This window comes from Strix aluco, chromosome 4 (genome assembly GCF_031877795.1).
Source record: "Strix aluco isolate bStrAlu1 chromosome 4, bStrAlu1.hap1, whole genome shotgun sequence".
Classification (NCBI taxonomy): Eukaryota; Metazoa; Chordata; class Aves; order Strigiformes; family Strigidae; genus Strix; species Strix aluco.
Genome location: NC_133934.1, coordinates 118127926 through 118143646, shown reverse-complemented (window position 1 = coordinate 118143646; position 15721 = coordinate 118127926). Strand labels below are relative to the sequence as shown.

Below are 15721 nucleotides of genomic sequence, written 5' to 3'. Positions count from 1 at the left end.
CTTTTTTTAAGAACCTGAGAAATATCACAACTCCTGCTCTTTGCTGCTCCTGCAGGACTCCTTGGAGAGGGTCCACTGGTTTCTTCAGTGAAACATTATTAGGTCTGACACTTTAATTAAAGAAGTGTCAAAATGAACACAAAAATACCTTTTTTACATAAGCTGCATGTTACACTTTAGAATCAAATGCATGTAAATTACAAAAACCGCATCACAGCAGAAGCCTTTCCACAATCCATAGAACTGGACAGCTTTTAGGACACCACATCATCTGAACATCATCAGTTCTCCAGTTTCCAACAGTAGTGGGGATGAGAATCAGTTTCCTAACAAAAGGACAAGCACTAACATCTATAAAGAAGCAAAACAGTAACATGTTTGGGGCACCCTGTTTTGATTTCTACATCCAGAATTTTCCATATCTCTCCTAATTTTCCTGTGACTTCTTTCATAAGATCCAGATTTCTGAGGTGGTGAATGGAAGAGGGAGGGAAGCCACACTGCTTGCTTCAGGACTGCGTAGCAAAGTTACTGATAAAGTCTGAATTCTTATTCTGGCTCTGCCAACTCCCACTCCTCTGCTCAATGCACAGTCTGAACTAGGGAGGTCTCCAACAAATCAAACTATTACTGCAACCTGCTCCAGCAGCCCCCAAGCCCTGGCCATCCACCACAACTGTTCAAGACCCTGTGATGTTTCTTGCAGCCAGAAGAACCAGGAGAGCTCGGGAGGCAAAGCAGAGTAAGAGGTCACGCATACACACTACTTGCCCAGCTATAATTGAATGGCTTATCATTTCTCAACTGAATGATCCCATTTACTCACTTTATCTTTAAAAAAACACCTATTTAGGCTATACAACTGTGATTAACTACCTATGGTAGAGGTAGTAGCATTTTTATAGCCAAGTAAGGAGCAGTAGTACAAATTGCCCTACACTACCATGAATCAAGCTTAATACAACACCTATTGCCTCCCTACCTGTACTGAGTGGGTCCTTTTCATCATTCAGGCTAGACTAGCAGGCAAGCCACACAGAACACATACAGTCCATCTCACAACTTGGTCGCAACCTTGGGAAAAGCAATGGGATACACTTTTGTCCACCTCAAAGCTGCACAAAGGTGTACAGGACCAGGAAAGGACAGAAGGGGAAATCGGGAGTGGGTTTTCCAATCAGAGCAGTCTTAGCTCTAGATCCACTGCCTGGTATTTATACACCAAACCCCAGAGAAACTGCAGCAAACAAAAGCTTTTTCCTCCCAACAGTGCTCACTGCTGAAAAATTGCATAGTCCCGCTGCAGTCCTGCCTGGCATTGCTTGGGGTTCAAACCAGTTGCCTAAACCCAGGTGTCCAAGCACATGTATCAGTGTCTGGCATCCAGGTGGGCTCTGGTATCCCACAGGTCATGGCCATTAACCACACTTCTATCACTTGGGTACTCCAGATTATTTGAAATGGAACAGGGCACCAGTTCAGTTTAGACAACTGACTCATGTCTTCGAGAATTAAATATTTATTCATGAGCCAAATCCTACTTCCCTCATCTTTGGAGGCAAAGAGAGGTGAGCATGACCTGACCTCTAATATGAGATACATTTGTCTTTCCAAGTATGAATGACCTCCTGATGGAAATGGCCAGATAAACATCCCAGTCAAATCCTGGCTTAGCTAATTTCTAACGAATGAAGCTACAGAGCAGTCAGTGCATCCCAGTGACCTTGAAAGGGAGACAGAAGTAGCAAGGCACTGCAAATGAATTCCCAAGACTCATAAAATGAGAGATCATCACAAAACCTCAAATACTATCCAAAACTTATTCCCCTTGCTCGCAAAATTCCTACCTAGTTTCCAGCCACAGACAGGCATCACGCTTCTTCCACATTTTGAACTCACATTTCTATCTCAGAGCACTGCAGATCAGCCTAACCTGATGGCTGCTCCTTCCAGCCTCACATGTCTAGTTGCATTCCTCTTAAGTTATATGCATCTTGCTTTCCCTTTCCCACCCACTGCCATGGGCACTACCACTCGTTGCTACCTCAGGCTGCTATTAGATGAGCACAGTATTAAGTGACATCAGTATTATCAGACGATGTCGGTGCCTGGGAAATACAAGCAGTGCTGGACCCTTGAGCTGTCTCTGCTCCAGGCTTACCACCGCTCCACCTGTCCTTTCTCCAAAGACATGACAGCACAAGCCAAATATTACCTTTGACACTGTAGTTGTGTAGGGCTGAGGACAGAGATCAGCCTGCACAGCTGCCTCCCCACCTCCTCAGAAACAGAAAGGCGCTGGGCAGAGCAGAATGTATGCTGGGTCAGTACGAGCAATGGCAGGTTCAGGAATGGCAAGAACAGGTGAAAGGAAACTAAGGACAGTGGAGGAAAGGATCCGATATTCTGGGGAGAAGGATGTATTGTACCCTTCTAGGGATGTAAAATCTGAAGGATTGGTACTAGTCCTGCAACCAGACTGTGTTGAGCTAACCCTATGTCCCTTGACTTCCCAACCTCTCTAAAAACTATTATTTAGCAGTATTGTTGATGCTCGAGGGTGTCCTTTACGGTATCAGTGTCATGATAGATCCATAAGGCGTTGCTCGTCATTGTGCCCCAGGTCTCCAACGACAGCGTAGCCTGGAGGTCCTTTTCCCTCAGGACTTCACTAAATTGTGCAGCTTAAGTCTCTGCAAAATTTTTATATTCCACTGGTTTATCATATGGACAGGAAATTCAGCAACAGCCACAGTGATTTTTAGCTTATAATCACAACTTTCTTCTCTAATCTGTCTTTCTCTTTCAACTACATGTTCTGAAACCATTTCAAAATGCTGCTGTGATAACCTTCTCTCTCTTTTCTCATTCTTCCCATAAAACTACAAGTCTAAAATGCTTCTGTCTCTGACACCTTCCCTTCAGTTTATTATTTATCTTTATCATGCAGGCTCTTTTATCCCACTGCAGTTCCCAAGGTGTCAGGAACTTAAAGGAAACATTCCCAAGAAGTGTAAGGAACAAAAGGGTGGTGGCAGACCAGATCATTCCTAAACAATCCCACACTTACATAAACAAAAGATAAAACTGAACAAATGAGTAGTGAAAAAAAAAAAAAAAAAAGGTTATAGAGAAGCAATTATAAAAAAAACATAAATGAATCTGCTCAGGAACACTGAAATACCAGGAATTTTTTGAAAATCTGCTTTCTTTACATACTTTGGACCAGACAGAGGTCTGGTCCAAAGGGGTCTTTGGCCTCTTTTGACCAACATATTAGGTTCTCCTCCAGCAAACATTCCTGGGGAGGGGAAAAAAGGCACGCAACACTCGCAAGTTATCACTGCACAAACACAGGAGATTCCTCGCTAAGGAACCGTATAAAGGAAACTGTCACAGAGCCAAAATATTCTCTTGTGACAGCCAAGCTTCTTGCAACTTCCCAAATAAGGCCATGACTTTAAAGAGCATGTCTTTTCAAAGCCTCATTGATTTTCATTGCCTCATGAAGAAGCACATTGTTTATGTGTCTGGGTGTGCTGATATTAAAACAGGATGAGATGGGCACAGCTTGGTGGTTTCAGAGCCTGGTTTCCTGACAGAACAAACCAAATAATCACAGGAAGATTCTAGAGGCTGACAGCACCCCTTTGGCCACTTTTTGGAGTGATTCCTTGTGCAAGCTGAAACTAGAAAATGTGAAGGTGCTAACGGGGACAGTCAGCATTTCTTAGTAGTCCGGGGATAGATTTCAAGCAAATTTTGAAGCACAATATTATATTCTTTGCAGCCTCCCAAAGTTCAGAGACTTTTGCAACAAACTTAGGGTTCATGTTAAAGTTCAGGCCAGGTTTCAGATCATTTTGCTATTTTTCCAATACAAGTTTACTCATCTTCAGAGAAATAAAAAAAAAAAAAAAAAAGCTATAGAATTAGATCAACTTTGCTGTATTTAGTTCATATTTATTATCCATTCTTCTCCTGAAGCCTCTCCAATAGTTTCAACTTGGGAAGTGGTTGAAAATCATCAGATGTTTCATTTCTGCTACTTATTTTACACTTGAAGCACAGCACTATGAAATCAGAAATTTTTTGCAGAATCCTTTGAAAACAAAGCAAGTCCTTAAAAACACCCTAGGCAAAATTTTGCAGGTCTCAGCCATTCCAGTTATTTCATCTTTGCAATTATAATGTGTCCATTCCTGTAATAATCATACAGCAAAAAATATACTCATAGAACTTTAAAGCCATGGACAGAAGAAGAAGAAAAGAAGTAAGAAAGTAGGTCAGTAGAGCTTGTGTTTATTGAAAGCACAAGCTACTTAGATGATGGCTATTCAGTAGTAGTACTACACAGGCACAAAGGAGAGAAAAAGTCAAAGGAAACCTGTACAAGCCAGAGCCAAGTAACACATGACAGTTGTACCTGAACACCAAGCAGATCACACTTGGTGGTATTTGATTTCAAGCAACTCCAGCAAGGCTCGTGACTTCTTCTAGTCCATGCGCTACGTAACCCAACGGAGAGTGAACCTCCAGCATGTGAACACTGCTGGCAGCATGGCGTCTCTTGCACAAAGGGTTGACCTGAGGTGAAATGAGTCAACACCCTCTCCACCTTGCTCACACATTCACTCTCCTGCCTTTACTCTGTGGAGCACCCTGCAGCCACAAACCAGGTCAAAAACTGGCTAATTCAACAGAATTTTCATTGATGAATTTTCATTGGCTGGATTAATGAATCAACAAGACATCCCACAACAAAATGCTCATGAAGTCCCATCAAGGAGAGTGGTGGGAAGGTCCTTCTAGAGCCAGGGGGAATAAACACACAATTACACCAGTTTAGGCATGACTAATAAACTGTCCTGTAGGGTTTATCTACATGAGAAAACTCTAGAAAGGTAATCTGAATTAACATTTCGGTAATGAATCAAACCACATTAGATCCCTGCAGACACACTCATTATTAATTAAATCAACCCTATTTCATATTTAGTATAATTTACTTTGATGTGAATTAAGCTTAATCAAATTAAGGTCACTTGAACGCTGAATCAGAGAATATATACAACGGTTTAATTTAGTTTACCTAATCTACTGTACATTCACATTTTAGGTGATTTGGATTAATTTTCCTTCATGTCCTTGTGCAGACAGCTTTAGAATAGAGAGAGACAGCAGAGGACAGAAAAGATGCTGGAAAACTCCCCCCAGAATCAACAATTTTGAGCTGTCAATTAATTAATTCCCCAGGAAAGGGGTACTAGAAGCTGCTGCACAACCTGCTGAGGACACGCTGGTAGGGCTGCTGCATGCTCACTCTCCATGAAGGCTCTCCCTTGTCTCTTCCATCTTTACTAAAGTTTCTCTGGAGCCCAGAGGCTGGAGAGGGAGAATCAGACCCTGCAAGTCTTCACCTCTCCATCCTCCTGCATTTGCAATACCTGAACAGATGTTGATGGGCCATGGGAAATACATGTCCTGAAGGAATGGAGACAATCCTCAAGGAAGCTGAGCCATTTGATGTGGTTATTTTTTAAATAGCAGGTCACTAAAATATTTGATGTGTTTTGTACTATTAGGAAAACACATCAGTTATCAAAGTTGTTGTTTTTAACAAAATAACAAAAATCATAAAAGCCTGCTTCTTTAGACAGATGTGTTAAAGTCACTTGTCATGTTTATCACAGTTTTAAGGTCTTATTCTCATTTTGCTTACCCTGCTCCAACACTTAAAAAGTCACCACTGAGTCTTCTAGCAAACTCCCTTCACATTCCTCTTACATGACTATGCTTTTTACCATTAAAGAGATTTTTCTGTCTACACAGATTTGTAGACAAATGCACTCTGTTGTATTTAGGGCACTAGCCATCTAATATTTTCTGCAATGCAAGTACCATCTGTGAAGTTGAACTGCGGTTCAGGCGTATCATACTGACATGGGTGTTGGGGAGTCAGAAATGGAAATATAGATTATAATCCCACTGCATTCAAATTGAAGATGAGGACTCTAGCCAGGTCAGGCTTAACCACAGCCTCTAACACCCAAGCATACCTCTCAAATGTTGTTCAGGGAAACTTTAGCTGTGTTGCTTGTTTTGCAGTGTCTACTCGGGATTATCATCTTTTAAGGGTCACAAAAAGCATCCAAAGCTCCAAAGCAAAAGGATCATGAACAGACCCTAATGGCAATAACAGATGACAGCTGGTATCAGGGTGCAACTAAGTCTGTAGTGACAGACTTTGACCAAAATGACAAAGAGATCAAAGACTGGAGACCAGTGTCAAGAATAAGAGGTCACAGAAAGCATTCCTGAGTATGCAAGAAGGACTATTGTTCTAGCAATTTAGCATGGAAATCCTTAGTGAACCACTGGGTTAATCAGACCGTGCAGCGATTTAAATTTTGAGCTCCTGGAAGCATGGAGTCACCACCGAGAGGAGGGTTGGACACAGAGCATCATTTCCACTTGGGCTGCCCAGATGTGCCCCAGCCTCACCACAGCCTTTCCTCCCACTCCCTGCAGCACCGCTGGCGTGATGCTGACAGACAGCTCCATGGTGAACCAGCTCAGGGGACGGAGCCAGCTGAAAACACCACCACTCTGCTTTCAGACTGGGAGCACAGACTAAACTGGACCCACGCCAGTACTGACACTGGAGCCCCTGCCACGCTCAGGACAGTGGTGACAGCTAAATGCACGATGCGAGGCATTCACCCCACACACCTCCAAACAGGCTTCGTAGCTTGAGCCATGTCCTTGAGTGCATTTATTGTTCTTACAAACTCATTTCCATCTTCCCTAGCTTGCTGCCTGGCTCAGTCTCTCTGCTATTTCTGTAACACCCTCATATTTAATACCATGAAATTTTAAAACAGTATGCTGGCTCAGGTTTTTTGAGATCCTGCAAAGAGGTGCAGTCATGCAGTTGTGGCACTATTTTTGTTTAGCAAGACAGGACAGAAGAGACAAGCAGGTCCTTGCAGCTCATCCTTGGGCAACATCTTGAGGACCACAAAATGAGGGAGCGTTCCCTAGGGTCAACACAACAGGCCCAGTGGGACCCCCCACTACACACACACACATTCCTCAGTAATGCTAAACACTCTGCCCATCTTTCTGTCCACTTTTTATTTCCTTTTTTGCTCGTGATCCCCCAAAAGAGAAGGATCCACCTCACCTGCCTCACCAGGACGGCTCCACCAGTCCCAGCCTGCCCCCACTGCCTCTCAGCACATCTGCTCCTTGTACCTCCTGCCTGCCTCCTCTGCTCCCCCAGGGGCACGGGTTCTTTTTGACTTACTGCCAGGTTTTCAGCTAATAATCGTTCATTTGCGGGGGGGAATATTTTAAATAAGAGATGCTTATGTTCCTATTTGTACATGTTAAAAGTGAGGACTTCCATACAGAGGACAGGAATAGGGTAGCTTTTGGCTCCCTTCCTTAAAGCTACAAAATTTCCCCTGCTGAGCTGTGCCCTCAAATGAAGAAGCAAGCCTTCACTGCCCCATAAGACCCCAATCCTGTCAATACTTACGCAGGTACTTGAATTTATTAGTCAGTGGTCTTATCACAATGGTCATTAAGCTCACATACATCAAGGATGCTGGTCCCATTAATGAGGTCAAGAATGTGTACAAGTCTTTTCAAGATTAGGACCTTAATGCCGTAGCATCAGCCGGCTTTCCTCCTGCCTCCAGCATTAGATGTGGGCAGCTGAAATCCTGAGGATGGAGGGGGATGGCTGTCTCCAGGCTGACTTGCAGGTAGAGCAAGGCACTGCTCTGCACTGCTCCTGGGTGCGTGATGAGCTAGACAGCTCCAGGGATCACCACTCACCCCGGCAATCTTGGTGGCCATTGTATGTGATTCATATGCTGTGAACAAGTGTTTGACAGCTCAACACCAATTAAAACAAATAAATACAAAGCCAAGAGCCAGCAGGTCAGGCTCTGGGAGGATCCACCACAACACAGGGCTACCAGTGGGGGCACAGGGAGGATCCATCACAACACTGGGCTACCAGTGGAGTCATAAGACAGTGTTGTGAGTTACAGATCACTTTGGTAGCAGCTGACAAAGTGGTACTTCAGTGAACTCCTCTAATGGAAAACACTGCACGTGCTGAAGCGCAATGAAGGGACGTAACTCCTCGTTCTGCCTCCTCACAGATGGTTCTTACTACCAGACAAGAGAAACAACAAACAGGGACAGATATGGGACATTTTATTAAGCATACAGGTAAAATTAGTATGTCTCCATGTTCTCTCTCTTCCGCTTATCTGACTAGTCAAATAAATTAATTGCCTGAGAATAGCAAGGCTGCTTTATTTGGATGATTCAAACCCTTACTTCTCAACGAAACAGATGTGGGATCAAAAATTGACTTAGCTTCACCTAGATGATGTATTTAGTTACTTAATGGAAAGATTAGCATGCAAATGTACTGCAGCACTCAACACTAATTCATGACAAAGTCAGAATATTAAATTTACCTCATTCTGTCAAAATATGCTAGTCCAGTATTTCTCTCGTTTTAAATCACAAATCCTTTTCAAAAAGGAATTCACAGATTATCTCAAATCCCAGTACAGTTTAGCAGCTGGGTACGAGAGTGACAGACAGAACAGAGCCATTTAACAAAATGATGATTTTAGTATCAAAAAACATTTTAACAGGGTAATAAGAACAGTAAGGAGCTAACGGGCATGCATACATGCATACAAACTGCATGAAAATACGTGCATATGTAGATGATTTTAACTTCCTTTTTTCTGATTTTTAAAATTTTTTTGTCGGTATTTTTTAACTCTCTTCTGATGTCCTCTGGACCACAAACCCCAAGTTGAGTAGCGCTGGTCTATTTAGTGCTGAAGACATATTCCTACTCATCCAGCACACGTGTAACAGACTTATTTCCAAATACAGCTTTTTCACTTGAATTTACTTATTTAAGCTAAGCTTTTATCATGAGCATTCAACAGTCCTGGTTGTGTTTAGCTGTTCCTGCTGCATGTAAACATACACCCATGGAACATCACTGCAACCAATCTCCTGATCTGTGTACAGCTACAAAAAAAAAAAAGACACAGCATGCAATTGAAGGGATTATGCTGACCATGGCCCTACTTCTTGCTAATACCATTTCCGTGTATTTTCTAGATCACCTCATTACTGAGGGAGTGGCTTACTGGTGAGGGATAAAGGAAGGAAGTACAGGAAGGAAGCAATGCACATGCTGACAGAAGCAGCGAATGATGGGAAATGGAAAAGAAAGAGGAGAAAGGAATGAGTGGACGGCAATACACAAGGAACTTGGTTACTTTTTGCTTAGCACTTACTATAAATACGTTTGTCATCCTCAAAAATGCTTTTTGAACAGGAGACTCCATTCTAGAAAAGCAAGGACTTCAAAAGGACCAAACTTAAGCATATCCTTAAATCCTGTGCTAGACTGAGTCCCAGCTACTTAATCATCTTAATTCCCTCTCAGGTAAGTATTGTCATCCTCCAGCAGATAAAGAAATGAAGCCAAAAAGGTTAAGAGATTTAGGAGCTGCAGACCAGCTGAGGAAGCACAGTGTATCTACACCGTGGAGCTCAGCACAATGACAAGGACTAGGCCTGAACAGCCTTGCTGCAAAGCCAGATCCCAACCGCTACGTCCTCCTTGCTGGAGCATCTACCTGTGCCTGCACCCACAGCACACTACAATTCCTGGTACTACATTAAACCAAGTTGCTCTACACAGCTTGCTTTTTTTTTTTTTTTTCCCCAGTAAATCACAGAAAAACATGTCTATCCATCCTGGCACCTAAGTGAAGCTGGAGAAAGACAGAAGAAAACTATGAGATCTCAAGTTGCAGGAATGACACCTACTGCCTGAGAAATGAATTGCTCACCTAAACAAAATCTGCACTCAACCGCAAAGGACTTCCAGAGAATAAACCAGCACATGGACATGAGCCAGCAACGTGTGCTCACAGCCCAGGAGGCCAAGTGTATCCTGGGCTGCATCAAGAGAAGTGTGGCCAGCAGATCAAGGGAGGTGATTCTCCCCCTCTACTCCACTCTCGTGAGACCCGACCTGGAGTACTGTATCCAGCTCTGGGGCCTCCAGTGCAAGAAAGACACGGACCTGTTAGAGTGGGTCCAGAGAATAAAAGGCTCCAGGGAGACCTTAATGCAGACTTCCAGAACCTAAAGGGGGCTTATAAGAAAGATGGAGACTTTTTTACTAGGACCTTTAATGCCAGGACAAAGGGCAACGGTTTTAAACTGAAAGAGGGTAGGTTTAGATTAGATATAAGGAAGAAAATATTTACGATGAGGGTGGTGAGACACTGGAATGGGTTGGCCAGAGAGGTTGTGGATGCCCCATCCCTGGACGGGGCTTTGAGCAACCTGATCCTAGTAGAAGATGTCCCTGCCCATGGCAGGGGGTTGGACTAGATGATCTTTAAAGGCCCCAACCAATCCAAACCATTCTGTGACTCTGATTCCATGAAACAGGCCAACCTTGCTGCTGACTATAAGGGTGATTGCATGAAAGCCTGCAGGCAATTTAGGCAGGTTTAGTGATGTGAAGAAAGGTATTGAATTCCTGGTCAACAGTATATATAACTCAGGGGAAAAAAAACCTCCATCATGAACTCTGGTGAAAAATACCTTTTTTTGGACAGGGAACATGGCTAGTAGTTAGAAAATGCTCACCCATAGTACCAGCTAGGTTACACAGTTTGTAGCACAAGCAGTGGGGTGCCTGAGTTGGAGGGTCTGCAGTGAATAAGAGGAAGAGCAGGAGTAGCATCTGAGTAGAAGTGAAATTTTAATTTGTAGTTACAGCATTCCGTGGAGAAATGGTTTCATGAGCATTTCTTGTGGTGCCAGGGAGCACTGCCTCAACCTTTCAGCCTCCTGCTTGCTCCTACTCTCTATATATACTCTTTGTGTATGGAAAGTGTGAATTTTCTTTTCTTCTTTGTATGTAAAGACTTCATGATCTGATTCACCCTACCAAACCACAAATGGCTAAGTTGGCACAGCTGAGGGGAGCAGGAATGAGAACGCAGAAGAAACGTATAAACTAACACTGAACTTGAAACAAATGTAAGGCTTGAATGCCTGCATCAAGAAGGAAAATCAAAAGTTTCTGGCCCCCACATGTCTCTCCCACTCCCGGACTGTGAAATACCCAGTGAAATGTAACGCTTCACTACTTGTTGTGATGTTACAGAATGGCACTCTGGATAATCAGAAATGTGCAGGAGGTTTCCAGGCTCAAATTTTTGGTAAGGACTTGCCCAGTCTGTCTCCTCTGATTAATAAAAATAGATATTCTTAACGGTTTTATAACTCTCAAGTGAAGAATAGTTTTGGAAAGACTGTCAATACCATTCTGAGTGTTTGCTTAACACAAAAATGCAAAGTCTCATGGGAAGAAACATTCTGCAGTGCAAAATACCCCAGAAATGAAAAAGACAAAAAAGACCAAATTTAAACTGTTTTCAATTTCACACAGTCACAACCCAGACGGAAATACGCTTTGAGTGTTACTGGGTGATGTGTGAGCACACCCATGAACACAGAGCCATCACCAGGAGAACGTGCCAGATGAACCATCAGGTAACTCCACTTCCTACGGTGTAGGCTGGAAACGTCTCCACTAGCCCAGGTACTGAGAAACTGCCTGTCCCTTACACTGCAAAGCTCCCTGTGGGCTAATTAGCCAGGAACAAGGTAGATTAACCCAAGCGAGGCTGTGTGCTGCCATGACTTACACCCTGGGGGCCTCCACGCAGCCTGCCTGAAGGTCTGGTGTCTTCTCCCTGGGCTGCATGATGGCCGCACTCTTGCAGAGACACGGGCTTTACTGGTGTGCGGTTCAAATGCGTCTTGGTGGAAGCTCTGAGCTGTAGCAGGGCGGCTTTCGGTCACTTCCCCTCATTACGGCGCATTAGATCAAAAAGCAGATGAAATGGAAGTCTTGAGTAGGTGACTGCAGATGAAATCCGCCTAAGGGCGAACAACGGGGCGAGATGAAGAAACAGTGGCACAGCTACTCCACCTCTCCTCCCTGCTCCTGAGAAACTGAACCTAGGCACAAGGCTAAGAAAAAGGACAGGGGGGGAAGCACTGTGGATCCCTAGTGCTCTGCAATGACTGTTAAGAAAACAGAAAATATATCCAGAAACTCCCCATCCTCTTGTAGGAACGATACCAATGTACACTGGAGCAGTTTTTACTGCTTATCTACTGAAATGAAGGACAATATCGAAACATCAGCTAGTATGGTTTTTTATATGTAAATAGAAAGCAGATGAGATGATACTAAGATTTAGATTCAGCAAAGAAACTTGAAATATCTACAGTGACCTTCTCAGATAATCTATAGCTCACTCAATTTATTTTCATTCTGCAATTATTAGGATTGAACATTAGTCAGGATTCATTTTATTTTGGCAGCAGCTTTAGAAATCTTTTCTAGAGAGGTTCAATACTACTCCTTACACAGTGTCCAGAACTGAGAGAAACTATGACAGACAGCAAAATTGCTAACTTGCAAGATATGGGAAATTATTTGAGCCTGAACTGTCTTTGCACTTTTGGGAATATTTTGATGGTTTCTTACAAGAAATACTTACAAATACTTAAATACTCACAAAGAGGGAAGTATTGTACTGCCCAAAGGAAGCACGTAGCCAAGTACAAGGAAAGACTATGCAGACACCTTTAATCACGACACACTTCTAACAAAGCTGTTCTGCATTACGGTGTCTGTTGTCTAACACAGTCTGAGTGATCCAGGAAAGGACAGAAGTGAAATGCCACACAAAATGACAATATTGAGTTAAACAGACCTGTACACACTTGAAAGATTACCTTCACCCTCGGTTATGCCACTACAAGAACACAAGACAAAAATATTCCAAAGAGGGAATGCACAAAAAGATGTCCACAGTTCATGCTTTATTTTAGAGAGGGGAAAATAAGTTTAAGTATGCAGAATAACAACTAGTATAAAAGAAATACAACTGGCCTGCCTGTTCACATGTCCTGACAGTAGGGTACATTGAAGCAAACCCAGCATCACTCGGTTCCCGATGAGCCACTGCTGCTGCCTTTGCATGGCCACAGCCACTGTGGTGCAACCTTCAGCAGAGGTCCAAAATTTGCTGACAGAGGAGTTTGTCTGCAGCTAGAGCTAAACTACCCCTCTAAAGATCTAAGCTGAGCTAACAAAACCAATTTTCTGTCAGCAGCATAGTATCCACACTTGGGATTTTGCTGAGGAAACCATGGCAGCCAAAGGGTTGGGTGTTTTCTCATCGAGTCACACTGGCAGAACTGCATAGCACAGATTCGGCTTGAAAGGTTGCAAACCTAAACATACCCAAAGGCATGACTGTAGAAGGTGGTGTGACAGCTCCCAACCGCCCCCAGGAACCCATAGCCATGCATGCTGCGACACCAAGGCACACAGCAGGAGTCAGAACACGGCAGGACAGAGTTTTTAAATCAAGAAAAAATTAGCTCAGTTACAAGCATATAGCTCCAGCTCAGAAATCAATTAGTAAGTGGCAAGGTGAAATGAAACTTTATAATAGACAACTTGATTTTATCACCCATCTCAGGGGATGATACTACTTTCCTGCAAGGAGACAGTACACTGGGCTACACAAGTCACCAGTCCAATGAGGTTGGTAACCCCAATTCTGACAACACTATAAACACAAACAACATGTTCTCTCTAACCTGTTACAGATGTAAACAGAAAGAAACAGTAAAGAAAAAGAAAACTTAGAAAATAACACTGCATACATATACATTTACGCTCCAAGCAAACTAAAAGCATTGGCAAAACTCTCGAGTTACCTCATGAACTGCTTCAAGAATAGAAAATGTGGAGGACAATGAAATGCTCGATACATTGTGTTTATTGGAACAAATTTAAAGACTTTGCTTGCTTATGTCTGAAAACAAAAGGTAAAGAAGAATGAGATATATATATACACTTCCTGTTATTAAAACAGGTTTATGGTATGAATATTCAGTTCTGTTTTTCTCAGGGTGTTGCTCCATCCCTTTAAATTAGGGCTAAATAAAACAGCTTTTTAGGATTTCCAGTTGGCAGCTATACAGAAATGTCAGAACAAAAAGGTTGACTTTAGCTAGAGAGCTCTACAAACGTTAAGGCGCTACGGGACACCGTTTTCCCCAGTAACTTCTGTACTGAACTCCCTATCTTCAGTTAGATTAAAGCATGTGTTATCACAAAAGAGTAAGGAGGCATAGTTTTAATCTGAATAATCCTGTTCAGAGGTTGTTTCCATCTCTGGATATTCACTGTATGTTCTGTTTAGCAAAAACAAAGTGCTTAAAGAGGGAGGCTTTCCCCCACGTCACTGCCTCGGGACCGCAGCTCAGAGAGCCAACTTACACTCACCACAGTCATGGCAAAGAGAGAGACAGTGAAGATTTTTTTCAGGGATACACCCAAAATGCTATAGCTGGTTTTTATTTTTAAGAACAGAGACCACTGAAACACAGATGCCTTATAAACTACATGTATGACTAAGAAATGCGAGGTTACACCTCTGTTGACAGACTGTCTTGTTTTCATCTACAGCAATATTCATAGATATTTTCCCAAATATGAGCTAATTCTGTTACTTCCCAGAATAAATTAATAACTGCTGTAGAATAACCTCAACATTTGTTGTACTAAAGCAGTATTTTTATATACTAAGAAGTAATAACACCTCTGCACTTTAGCATTTTCCACCCAGGAATCCTAATCCACTTTTGAGACAGAACATCTATTATAATCTGTTTTATTACTGAGACCTGTGGTACACAACTATACACACACTTTATACCTTTGAAGACATAAAGAACTTATCAAAAAATGGAAACCATCACATAAATGCAATTGTGCAAAGAATAGCACTGTAATTTATTCACCATAAAAAGCAATATAAATAAAACACACATGGCTAAACAAACGTTTTAAGGTTTTTAGTAAATGATTGTATAGCCTGACAGGCTCTTTTGGAATTGTATAGCCTACATTTATTAAACAAGAATTGTTACTGAAAAAGGTGATTTACAGACATATATTTACTGACAAGTGCGATCTAATCAGTAATGTCTGTAAATGCAAGGAAAACAATCAGTAATGGAAACCTTTAAAAACAGGAATTTATTAAAAAAAACCCAAAACAAGCGTGTACATTAAAGTATAAAAGTGGTATTAATAAGAAAAGACTCTTTTAAGTGTGATACACCTGCAGATGCCAAGCGTCATTTGGGGAAAACAGGACAGGGCAGCTGTACAAAGAAGCACCCAGCAGCACACACAGACCAACTTCGGTGCCAGTTCCCCCACCATAGAGCACACGCAGCCTGGCCGTTAAGTGTCCAACCTAGAGAAGCACCGCACCCATCATCATCTAAAGCCAGGACATGGGGAAGTCCTGAAGCCCCTCCTGGAGGAGCTTTTTCTTTTCATAATGAGCTGTAGCTCACGCCTCCTCTGAAAGTGCCCTAGCTCTCCCGGTGGGGATTACTTGGTACATTATAGTACCCTAATTCACAGTCTTTGTGGGTCTCTCTCTTTCCTGTTACCTCTTCCGACGAAAAGCACAACCACCAACTGCAGAAGTTCAGGTGGAGCAGGGTACCCTCAGCGGGAGAAACTCTGAATTGTTGCAGC

General features: G+C 42.6%; 1 protein-coding gene across 5 annotated transcripts in view; it reads right to left on the bottom strand.

The window, feature by feature from the left end:
• Nucleotides 1–15721, bottom strand: part of EVL (Enah/Vasp-like) — a 159070-nt gene that overhangs the window by 141895 nt on the left and 1454 nt on the right. Inside the window, exon 1 of one of the 5 annotated variants that reach the window (XM_074825103.1) lies at nt 11787–11931. The exons of 1 other annotated variant lie outside the window; for it this stretch is intronic. In XM_074825103.1, the coding sequence (XP_074681204.1) occupies nt 11787–11845 (59 nt within the window). In that variant the 5' untranslated portion in view covers nt 11846–11931. Of the gene's footprint in view, nt 1–11786; nt 11932–15721 lie in introns of those variants that run through there. 3 more of the 5 variants (XM_074825102.1, XM_074825100.1, XM_074825096.1) reach the window with 3 other exon arrangements.